At 39.1% G+C, this 12500-nt stretch overlaps 1 protein-coding gene across 4 annotated transcripts in view; it reads left to right on the top strand.

Annotated features, from left to right (window-relative positions):
• Positions 1-12500, top strand: part of LOC136838682 (Na(+)/H(+) exchanger beta-like) — a 270073-nt gene that overhangs the window by 239545 nt on the left and 18028 nt on the right. For all 4 annotated transcript variants that reach the window (XM_067104086.1, XM_067104087.1, XM_067104085.1 and 1 more), the window contains exon 2: positions 11592-11855. In XM_067104086.1, the coding sequence (XP_066960187.1) occupies positions 11592-11855 (264 nt within the window). The remainder of the gene's footprint in view (positions 1-11591; positions 11856-12500) is intronic.

The raw sequence follows: 12500 nt of genomic DNA, 5'->3' as shown, positions 1-12500 counted from the left end.
ATGCTTTCGTGCGTCTTTCTGTGACAAAATGTAACAGTTGCTTTATGATTCAGGACGTTTTTGGGGTTAAATTTACATTAAAAGGTTTTAAAAAGTTTTTCTGCGACCAAATAAAATGATTGGAGGTTGATAGGTAAAGAACAAACTATTTTTGTCAGACATTTTGTGAGTTCACTATCCGTCGTCATTCATTGTGTGTACCGTATATATATTTGTTATACGTGGCTAATTTGTGGGTGTCATATTCTCTCTCTCTCTCTCTCTCTCTCTCTCAAAATTCAAGGTAATTTACCAACAGTGGATTGACGCTCATGTTGTTTTCTCTCTCTCTCTCTCTCTCTCTCTCTCTCTCTCTCTCTCTCTCTCTCTCTCTCTCTCAAATTTAAGATAATTTCAACAGCGGATTGACGCTCAAGTTTTCCTCTCTCTCTCTCTCTCTCTCTCTCTCTCTCTCTCTCTCTCTCTCTCTTTCAATTTAAGATAATTTCCCAAAGTCTTTAATTGTGTTGTCAAAGTAATTTTGTTATAAAGAACAGTGATTGACGCTCATGCTCTTCGTTACGGAAAATACCTCAGGGTTAATTTGAGGGGGATAGCTGCTCATCTTAGGGAGAACCTCTGTGGAAAATACCGGTTTGAAACTTCGTATGGGATGCCGTGAGTTCCGGGAAAAGCGCCTCCCCCTCTCTCTCTCTCTCTCTCTCTCTCTCTCTCTCTCTCTCTCTCTCTCTCTCTCTCTCCACAATATAACCAATTTTAGATTTTAGAATAATCCTAACAACGCTAGGGTTTCAAAAGCTAGCTAGCGCGGTCTCTCTGATAATAACCAACGGGAGATTTAGGGTAATCGTAACGAAGCTAGAGCTTCATAAGCTCTTCTCTCTCTCTCTCTCTCTCTCTCTCTCTCTCTCTCTCTCTCTCTCTCTCTCTCTAATAATCAACGGGAGATTTAGGGTAATCATGTAACGCTAGAGCTTCATAGCTTCATCTCTCTCTCTCTCTCTCTCTCTCTCTCTCTCTCTCTCTCTCTCTCTCTCTCTCTCTCTCTTTTCCTGATAGGGAGAATTGTGGGAATACTCATAAACGTCCGAGATGAGATTGTGTGTGTGAGAATTCCTACCCACTTCCCTCCCTCCATCTCCCCCCCCCCATCTCCCCCCCTTCCCAAGAAATCAATGATACGTATTGTAAAGCTTGGTGTTTTACCCACGGTTCAAGACTCCCATGACTTGACTGCTTTTGATCTTTTATTCCCCCTTTCCCTCGCTCTTTCTCCCTCCCCTCTCTCTCTCTCTCTCTCTCTCTCTCTCTCTCTCTCTCTCTCTCTCTTTTTTTGTTTCTCCCGGATACCCATGATTTTCACATCCACATTTTATGAGAATGTGGATTTCGCGTAAGCCGGATATATTTATATTTATAAAATGGGAAAACGCACGTTAAACGAAGAAGAAGAAGATAGGATTTCATCTACGTCAGCAAATCGGGGATTATATCTGTCAGGGTTTTTTCAGGATGAGGCAGAGATTCGGTATTCTGTTCATTTTTCCTTGTTTTATTTGATGTCTACGGACTATGTAAAGACGATGTCATCATTTTTTTAATGATTATTGTGGCCATGTTTATCACTACAGTGAATGGCCTGTTACTCATACAAATCCAGTAATTTGCGTAAATGTTTTATACATTAAGTTTAAATTTTTAAGAGTTATGTTTTTGCTAATGCCTGTCAACAAACCTGAAACGGTAAATATTTGGGCAAAAGATTTTAGTTCCAGGATATAGAAGAAACTTTATACCATTAGTCTTATGACAGTCTGCTCTTCCCCGAAGAATTTTTTTATTTTTTCATACTTTACTTGCATTTTTTCCTATATCTATTAATTTGTTGATTTATGTTTTTTTTAATAAGTGATCTCCTTTTTCTGTGTTTTCCATTACCTTCTGTTTCTTCTTTCTAATGAACGCCATATACTCTGGGAGCCTGAATTTCAAGTCAGTGGCCCCTGTGGGTTTGTTCCATACGAATAGGGTTTACCTTCCGAATAATAATAATAATAATAGCAGATACTGACTTGCCATTTCACCGGTTAACCTTGACGATGACAGCTATAAAATAAGGCGCGACTTTAGACCCTTCCCGTAAAGATATCAATTCACGTGGGTGTGTGAAAATCTTTTGCCCATGTTTGCTCTTTCTCGTGGGCCCCCAAAAATTTAGAAGAGGAGGAGGAGGAGGAAAGTAGACACGACCATTTGGAAGAGCAGGGTTGGAAATGGGATGAAAAGTAACGCCCATTTGTATAGGGATGCTAATAAGTGTTGTCCAAAGGGATGTAGTGGTAGGGACGGGTGTCATAAATTGTTGGTTATTATGGATTATGGAACCCTTCCCGTTATTATAGCATCGTGTCCATTTATGTGGCGTTTGTGAAATATGCCACACGGTTTGTTGTTTGGCAAATGTTTTAGAAGTTGTTTGTAACCTTTTCAAGGTCTGTGCATGTCAAAATGCGTGATAATGCTAATAATGTTTAACTGGTATGATTTGAATGCAAGGGTATTTTTTATATAAATTTTGTTCTCAAGATACTTGGTTACTACCTATATAACCCAGTATATTTTGCATTGAAATATTTGAACTAGATTTGTATTAAATGCACTTGAATTTCTTCGTTAAATATTTTGGTAATATTCCGATTTCTTGAAATTCCAAGTGGCCCTCTCTCTCTCTCTCTCTCTCTCTCTCTCTCTCTCTCTCTCTCTCTCTCTCTCTCTCTCTCGCTTACTTAAATATGTTGGCAATATTCAGTTTTCTTTTAATTCCTAGTGGTCCTTGTTGAACTCTCTCTCTCTCTCTCTCTCTCTCTCTCTCTCTCTCTCTTAAATATGTTGGCAATATTCACTCTCTCTCTCTCTCTCTAGTTATATATATATATATATATATATATATATATCTAATATATATGTGTGTGTATGTATGTATATATATATGTATGTATATATATGTATATGTATATATATATATATATATATATATATATATATATATGTATATATATGTATATATATATATTATATACTGTATATATATATATATATATATATATATATATATGTATATATATATTATATACTGTATATATATATATATATATATATACACATACACGTGTGTGTGTGTGTGTGTGTGTGTGTGCGTGCGCATCCTTTACTTCTTCTCTTTCATTCCCTGGTTTTCCCCCTCCACTGTTAGCGGATGCCGTGACTCTGAATCTCTCGCGTCTAAAAGTGTGAAGGCATCCGAAGCATTTTCCCATTCCGTACATGATGCTCATTTGAAGATGGCGGCTATTGGTAATGGATTTCCAGAATTAGTCAATAGCTGTTTCATTGCGCATCTCCAAAGCAATAAGTTTTGTTGCACATCTCGTGATAATAACTGTCTGGCTGTGCATCTCCTAGGCGATAACTGTTTTGTTGCGCGTCTCTTAGGCAATAGCTATTTTGTTACGCATCACCTTGGCAATAACTGTTTTGTTGCTGCACATCTCATAGGCAAAAGCTATTTTGTTGCGCGTCTCCAAGGAAACAACTGTTTTGTTGTGTATCTCCCAGGCAATAGCTATTTTGTTGTGCATCTCCCAGGCAGGTACTATTTGTTACGCATCTCCTGGGCGATAGCTATTTTGTTACAGCACATCTAGGCAAAAGCTATTTTGTTACGCATCTCCTAGGCAATAACTGTTCTGTTGCGTATCTCTTAGGCACTAGCTATTTTGTTGTGCACTTCCTAGGCAATTGCTGTTTTGCTGCGGATCTCCCAGACATTAACTATTTTGTTGAGCATCTCCCAGGCAACAGCTATTTTGTTGCACATCCCCTAGGCAATAACTATCTTGTTGCACAACTCCTAGGCAATAACTGTTTTGTTACGCATCTTCCAGGCAATTACTTTTGTTTCGCATCTCTTAAGTAATAGCTCTTTTGTTGCACATCTCTAGGTAATAGCTGTTTTGTTGCACATCTCCTTGGAAATAACAGTTTCGTTGCGCATCTCCCAGACAATAACTATTTTGGTACGCATCTCCTAAAGAATATTCTTGCATTCGTGTCGCGTACAGTTAGTATCCTGAAGCGTGTTCTTGTAGCATACAGTCTTTTCATTATCCTGAAGCATATTCTTGTATTCCTGTTGCTTACACTCGTCTCAGTACCCTGAAGCGTATTCTTGTTGCTGCGTTGCCCTTCATAACAAGTCCCTCCCCCCTTCCCTTTCCTTAAGAGCAAGGTAATGCACATGACTAGTCGCGTACACGATTTCACGTCTTTCTTTCGCTCATTTCGGAATGTGCTAATCATGGTGACTTCATTTTTAAGGCAATTGAAGGATACAAGGTTATAGCAGACTTTCTGGTTGGTTTTATCCGCTTTGGATTTCAGGATTTCAGGATGTCCTTGGAGAGATTTCATTTGAAGCTCTGCTGTTGCACTCACGGACTTACAACGACCATACATTTTCGGATATTTTCCTGAATTAATTTACCTCTTAATAACAGAGTGATGTTTTGTCATTTCAAGTTTGTGTCCTGCATTCTCTGTGTGTGGATATTTTGTATTGATGTAAGTTGTAAAGAACATGCTCTCGAAGAAAAGATCCCGTCACATATGTGAGCAACATTAAGTGCTTAAACTGAACCTTATTAATATATTAAAGTTTATCAAGTATTACATAAAGTTTTAAAAAATTTGGCTGCTTGAGAGGCTGGAAAATCGAAGAAATTAGAAGTGCTGGGATAAAAAGATTACTGATTTAATAAGAGAGTCTATATTGAGTGAGATGGTATGGACTTGTCGTGAGAGTGAGTGAGGAGGGAGGGAGTGAATAAGAGGGCTTGGGTGGAACTTGTTAGGTTTAGAAGGTCAGGAAGGAGGCAAAGGATTAGATGGGCGTGACAGAGAGGAGGCGTCATAGAGGAGGAATGAGGAAGAAAGATTTAGCGGAGGAAGATGCTGTCGATATGAACAGCTGGAGAATGAGGCATCAAGGCAACCGACCCCTTAGCTTATAGAGATGGTGGTGGCTTGAGGACGACTTACGTCCAAAAATAAAAGTATATAAATAAAAAAAAAGGACTTGTCAACCCTGAATCAATTTCACGATTTTGCAAGACCACGCTGCCTCTTCTGAATATAGCAAATCCTCCCCACTGGAGGGAATTCTGGTTTTTTCCCCCTTGGGGTCTTCCCGAGCTTCGTCCTTCCCAACGTCGGTGCCAAAATTTGTGAAAATTCGCCTGATGTTAAGTGCTTTATATTATTTATTTCCTTTTTTAATATGCTATGCCATTTAATTAAGATTATTAGGTAACTTATTTCCAACCGTAACATTTACCAGGTTAATGGGATTAAATATTTGTCATGCATCTAATGCCAAAGGGAATGCGTCTGATGGTCGTGACTGCAAGCCCACACGTCTCCGTTTGTCAAGATTTAATCTTTGTACTCATGCCTCAATATATGGAAGACGTATTTGAAATCACGCTTCCGTGTCCCTCTTGCTGTGTTTATGCCACTGCAAAGTTGCCAAGACGATTGAAAATTTCTGTGCCAATGTTATTTTCGACGAAACGGAAAGTATAAACCAGGAGAGAATGAATCACCAAGCGTTCTCCCGATGTGTCCTTGTGTAGTAAACAAAAGGAGAGGAGGAAGAGGAGGATTTTGAACTCGGGCAGAGTTCAGCCCACGTCGTAAGCAACAGGATCTTCTCCTTTGACCTGTCCTGTTCATCCTCTTGAACACCGAGGAACAGGCCCCTTGCATCTTTTATTGCCGCCCATCATCTGTCTCAAGATCACGGCAAGAATCTTAGAGGCTTACCTTGAGAATTGATTGTTTACTGTCAGGATTGTTGTGAATAATAATTCTTTTTCTTCTCCCAGTGGAATTTACCTTTAATTCCTGTTTATGAGAATTGATTGTTTCCTATTAGAGTGAATTTGTTGTAATTTATTATTCTTGTCCTCTTCTCAGTGGAATTTACCTTCAATTCCTGTTTACATATGAGTAGGATGAGTAAGCTACGAAGGAGTAACATTTTAAGACGCTGTTTATAGTTCCCGGTATCCCTTGCGTTCTCGGTAAATTTCCCGCACTTGACCCGTTGCTGCTAAAGAGGCCACCAGTCTGGGGGCTTCCCCAGTTTCTGGAACGTTAGAAGAGCGAAGATGATACGCAGGCCTCCGGGACATTTATAAAACCTTGTTGACGTCATAAGCCAAACACAAGGTCTTAAGTAAGATACAACTGCCCTTTCAGAAGTCATGACCTTTGCGGTCACAGGCGTTTTGCTACGATCTTGTGAACGCTTTATTGTAGTTCCTGTTTACGTTGAATTGACTGTTGATTTGTTCGCTTGTACCCTAATTGTATCTCCTGTTTTTTATCCAGTAAAATATATTACTATTTCAAGGCAAACTTGGCTGTTCGTCTTGCTCCATAGTATTATTTAACCGAATCCGTAACCGCGCCTGCAGCCAAAAATTCCATACGAGAATTAACATGCGGAAAACGAGTTTTTGCGCGGTAGCATTAGCAGGATCCTTCTAGCATTGTAGAGGATTATCTACGCTTTTATACCCGGTTGTAGGGATATTTTGACAAATGGCATTTTCGTGTTATTATATCGTATCTTTCATGGCCGATGTGTTTTTGTTTCGAAAATAGTGGTACCTGACATAGCATCAGCTTACGACGGAAATCCGGATTCTTGGAGTAAAACAGGCTACTGTGAATAACATTATTATTATTATTATTATTATTATTATTATTATTATTATTATTATTATTATTATATTTACGTTGAAGACAGTGCTTTTCATTGATGATGATGGTACTGTGATTAGCGGGATAGGCTACCCAGCCTATAAATTTTCACAACTGGCAATCTGAATTTGTGTATAATTCGTGTACATGTATATGAGTTAATATCTGTTAGTTAACTGTTGTAGTTTTCCTGTTACAGTTCTGTTGTTTTTTCTTGCATGAAATGTTAAAGGAATTTAGCTGTGGCATCGGACCTCAGAAAGACCGTAAGTTTATGCAGAACACGGAAATTTTACATTTATTATTATTATTATTATTATTATTATTATTATTATTATTATTATTATTATTATTATAAACTGAATGCAGCTGATGCAGCTATAACATTCGACACCTATGTTTGAAAGAGGGTCTGCTTCCTGTGTAATTATTTTTTTTTTTTATTTTTATTTTTATTTTTATTTGTTTTTACTTTATTTTCTTTCTTTTTTTTGTCTATCACATTCATCCTATTAGACTGGGTGGTTTTTATAATGTGGGGTTCCGGGTTGCATCCTGTCTCCGTAGGAGTCCATCACTTTTCTCACTATGTGCGCTGTTTCTAGGAGCACACTCTTCTGCATGAGTCCTGGAGCTACTTGGCATCTAGTTTTTCCAGATTCCTTTTCAGGGATCTTGGGATCGTGCCTAGTGTTCCTATGATTATGGGTACAATTTCCAGTGGAATATTCCATATCCTTCTGATTTCGATTTTCAGGTCTTGATACTTATCAATTTTTTCACTCTCTTTCTCATCTACTCTGGTATCCCACGGTATTGCGACATCAATGAGTAATACTTTCTTCTCGATTTTATCAACCAACGTCACGTCTGGTCTATTGGCACGCATCACCCTATCTGTTCTAATACCATAGTCCCAGAGGATCTTTGCCTGATCGTTTTCTATCACTCCCTCAGGTTGGTGTTCGTACCACCTATTACTGCAAGCTCCAGTGGAGGGCTTTTGCTACTGAATCATACCTTGCTATGTGGTTTATGGTCTCGTCTTCATATTGCACTCCCTGCATTTTAGTGAGGTGTTATTTCATCTGTTGTTCTTTTAACATAACGAGTATCTGATTCTTAGGGCCTGATCTTGTGCCGCTGTCAGCGTTCCTTCTGTTTCCTTCCTGAGTTCTCCCCCTCTGTAGCCATTGCCATGTTTCATAGCTGGCCAGTTCTTTTGTCTGTCTCATATACTGACCGTGAATTGGTTTGATGTGCCATTCCTCTGTTCTGTTTTTCATTCTAATATTTGTGTATATTTCTGGGTCTTCGTCTGCTTTTATCAGTCCTTCTTCCCATGCACTCCTTAGCCACTCGTCTTCACTGGTTTTTAGATATTGCCCCAGTGCTCTGCTCTCGATGTTGACGCAGTCTTCTGTGCTTAATAGCCCTCTCCCCCTTCCTTTCGTGTTATGTATAGTCTGTCTGCATTTGCTCTCGGGTGTAGTGCTTTGTGTATTGTCATGTGTTTCCTAGTTTTTTGGGCTATGCTGCAGAGTTCAGCCTTCGTCCACTCCAGTAACTGCGCTGTATCTGATTACTGGTACTGTCCATGTGTTTATGGCTTTCGTCATGTTTCCGGCGTAGAGTTTTGACTTGAGTATCGCCTTAAGGCTCTGCATATATTCTTTCCTGGTCGTGTCCTTCATCTCTTGGTGTTGTATATCCTCTCCTTATATTATTCCCAGGTGTTTGTATCCTGTCTCATCTATGTGTTTGATGCTATTCCCGTCTAGTAGCCTTATCCCTTTATTATTATTATTATTATTATTATTATTATTATTATTATTATTATTGTGTGCTGATCGGGTATTCGCTCGTTTTTCTATATGTGTAATGTTCGCCATTATACAATACGAGCAACACATGAACCAATATTTATAGTCATTTTTCGTAAACACTTATGTATGATGACTATAATTTTTTGTATAGTTCCCCAAGAATTCAGTGTAGTGAGAGTCTTCACTGAAGACGCTGTTGCCCACTAGGCAGCTGTGACGTGTCGGTACAAACAATAGGAAAACCCCGAACCTTTCCCAGTTGTAATTAAATTCTCTCTCTCTCTCTCTCTCTCTCTCTCTCTCTCTCTCTCTCTCTCTCTCTCTCTCTCTCTCTCTCTCTCTCTTTGTGACGCCAGTTTTACTAAAGATAATTCAATGTATCAATTACTCACTCTCTCTTTTTTGCGACGCCAGTTTCAGTAACCATAATTAAGTTTATCAAATACACACTCTCTCTCTCTCTTTCTCTCTCTCTCTCTCTCTCTCTCTCTCTCTCTCTCTCTCTCTCTCTTTTCTACGTACTTGTATGCGTCTGTGTCTGTATGCGCGATTGCTTTTAGCGTTAGTGATACATTCAGTTTGTCATCCTCATTGTGACCTGAAAACTTAAGGTAAATACGAGAAACGTAGTCAAACCTGAAAAGTGACGCCTTCCTTGGGGCAGACTTTTTCAGCGTTATATGCTCTCTTCCTTTCTTTCTTCTTTAAAAGGTGACATAAAATAAATTTGAAAATGGTGCCGGATAGAACACGAATAATAAGTATTAGACAACTGGACTATATCCATTCTGTTGCAATAAGTCTTTATACTCATATCATGAAGAACTACCGTCCCTTTTTTGGTAAATATACATCATTCATGGAACCAAGAAGATTTCCTTCATATAACTAAGGCTTCTTGTGTTATACCCTCAAGCTGCGTCATGTTGATGAAGCCATTTTCACCTGGCCTGTTAAAAGAACCAGGTGTGCATCGCCGTCTGACGAAAGCAAGACTTACTAGCTTGCAAAAAAAAAATAATATAATATAAAAACGTATATTGTTTCTTAGCAATTACGGGGATGCAATATACGTGTTCCACTTCTGGGCACCGGTGGTTGACCTTAGCTGCCCTCGAAACTATGCTGAAATTTCATGCCATTGCTATAACGCAGTTGTGGAAACTAGGAAATGACTTAGCAGTTCTGAATAGTGGTCATCGTACTTAGGAATCATTTTCTTCGGATCAGCAACCATAGGTCCGTTAATCGTAGTGTTGAGGTCAAGTGTCAAGTAGCGTTATGGCGCCTGGAGTTCCTCTAGGAGAGAGTTTATGGGCTTCGGCGTTTTAAAACCCCAGGATGGAAAAGAAAAAAATAGTTTTCTCCATTTTTCTTACTAATCTTTTTTCTTTCTTTCATTCGTTCTTTCTGTCTGTTCTTCTTCTTCTTCTTTCATAACCAGTGTAAAAACTGGACCAATCTTCTCTAGCCCGCAGGGAGTCCACCACGAAATGGACTTTTACTTTCCTGCTTCGGGTTTATTGCTCCAGCCCCCATTTCCCATTCTTTGTCTTTTCCTTCTCTCTCTCTCTCTCTCTCTCTCTCTCTCTCTCTCTCTCTCTCTCTCTCTCTCTCTCTCTCTCTCTCTCTCTCTCTCTTACCCCGCTTTTACTTGACTTGATGAGGAAGAATATTTTATAATAACGTCCAAGACGTCGAGAGTTTCGGATATATCTTCTATTTTGCTATCTCTGAATTAATTCTGGACGCTTGACAAAGCTTCTATGTGCCTGTGGGCTATTTAGCCTTAAATGTGTGTCAAACCTGAAAGATCGACCGCAAAGCCGTCTACAACCCCTAATTAGACGGTACTTTGAGATTGTTTTATGCTGAATTACCTCGACGTTGCAGAAATCCTCTTTTCTGTGATGATCAGATTCACTTTTATGATATTGTGACTCAACCTCATTTTTTTTTACCCTCTCGTCATTGAATAATTTTGCTTTTTCGTCTCCATTAAACTCGAGTTGTTATTGCTTTGAAGAAGCAATAACAACTTTGTTATATTGTGAAAATAATATGGAAAAGCATCACCCGGTTTGTATGGAACTGAAAAAGCGAATATTTGACAAGGTCCCTCTGAGTTTCGGCTTCAGATTATAAACTTTCTCAGGATCATGTCCCCGATTATAAACTTTTGCCGTTGAACTGTGCTTTGCCACGACGTCTTTGAGGTTATTATATATCCTAATTGCTGCAGTATATAGCTGAGTAGATAGTATCTTAGGAAAGGTTTAGCTTAAAAAAAAAACATTCAGAATTTACATATAACATCTATTAAGAATATATCGGTCAAAACATTTTTAGTTTTCCATGTAAAGTTCCTCAATTCCCTTGAAGTTAGCAAAAAAAAAATGTAGCATTTTTGTCTTTTGGAGTCTACACACACACACACACACACACACACACACACACACACACACACACACACACACACACACACATAGGCTTATGCGCAGATGAAAACTGGAAATGATGTATTCATGATTTCCAGTCATTTCCACATACCAAACTAAATTTCAGATGTAAAATGTGTTTTTTATTATAATTTACAGAATGTTCCTCGCACTCTGTAGTAACGTATTCTCTCTCTCTCTCTCTCTCTCTCTCCTCTCTCTCTCTCTCTCTCTCTCTCTCTCTCTCTCTCTCTCTTCCCAATGTGTTTATTTATTATGATAACTCACAAAATGTTCCTCCTATTTTATAATAACGTATTCTCTCTTTCCTTCTGCTCCCAATGTGTTTGTTTATAATTATAACCCGCAAAATGTTCCTCGTATTTTATAATAATGTATTCTCTCTTTCCTTTTGCTCCCAATGTGTTTGTTTATTATTATAACAAAAAATGTTCCTCATATGCCATAATAACGTATTCTCTCTCTCTCTTTCTCTTCCCAGGCTTCCACTTGACGGCGAAGCTGTCGTCCGTCTTCCCAGAGTCATGTCTGCTCATCGTGCTGGGCGTGATCATCGGCGCCCTCCTGTTCTACACGAAGGCGGCATCGGTGTCCCCGCTGACCGTCGACGTCTTCTTCCTATACATGCTGCCGCCCATCATCCTCGACGCCGGGTACTTCATGCCCAACAGACTCTTCTTCGACCACCTGGGCACTATTTTGGTCTTCGCCGTCATAGGCACCGTTTGGAACACGATGACCATCGGTAGGGGGGGGTCTACTGTTGTAGGGGTTTTTCGGCGTCCCTTAGAGTCCATAGCTGAACCCTTGTACTTTTATCTTCCATTCCCGCTTCATCTCTCTTTAGTTTTGCTGTCCAGCCTCTCTAACTATTGCTTCTTAGTTCAGCTGTGAGCTTTTCTCCCAGTTCTACTTTTAGATCCTCATATCACATTTCCTTTATTTTCAGGATCGCTTTACCCTTGCTGTCCAACCACTCCAACTCCCTCTTTGCATTGTCTTAAGCGCTGAATAGCTGAAAGTGCCCCTCTGCTTGGCTTGGAATAAATTTCATAGAAACGAAGAAAATGAATTTGATAGATCGTCACACTTCTGTCAAATGAACAAACACACGTATTATTATATCAATCACTTCTTCCAGAAGGACTGGTGTATGTATATTCTTGTGTGTGTGTTTTGTATTAAACCTTAATGCGTATATGTGAGCAGAATCTATTGGAACAAACTAATTCTTCCCTAAGGACTTGTGTAGAAATAATTGTATGCGCGCGCGCGCGTGTGTATGTGTAGGAATGCAGACTGTTATAATCTATATACCTAAATGTCACAAAATCTGTGCGAACCTTCGGTTCACTAGAAACGATTCTACATATAGCTGGAATATTAACCT

This window comes from Macrobrachium rosenbergii, chromosome 5 (genome assembly GCF_040412425.1).
Source record: "Macrobrachium rosenbergii isolate ZJJX-2024 chromosome 5, ASM4041242v1, whole genome shotgun sequence".
NCBI lineage: Eukaryota > Metazoa > Arthropoda > Malacostraca > Decapoda > Palaemonidae > Macrobrachium > Macrobrachium rosenbergii.
The sequence above is the reverse complement of the archived record's forward strand: the minus strand, read 5'-3'. Positions and strand labels throughout refer to the sequence as shown.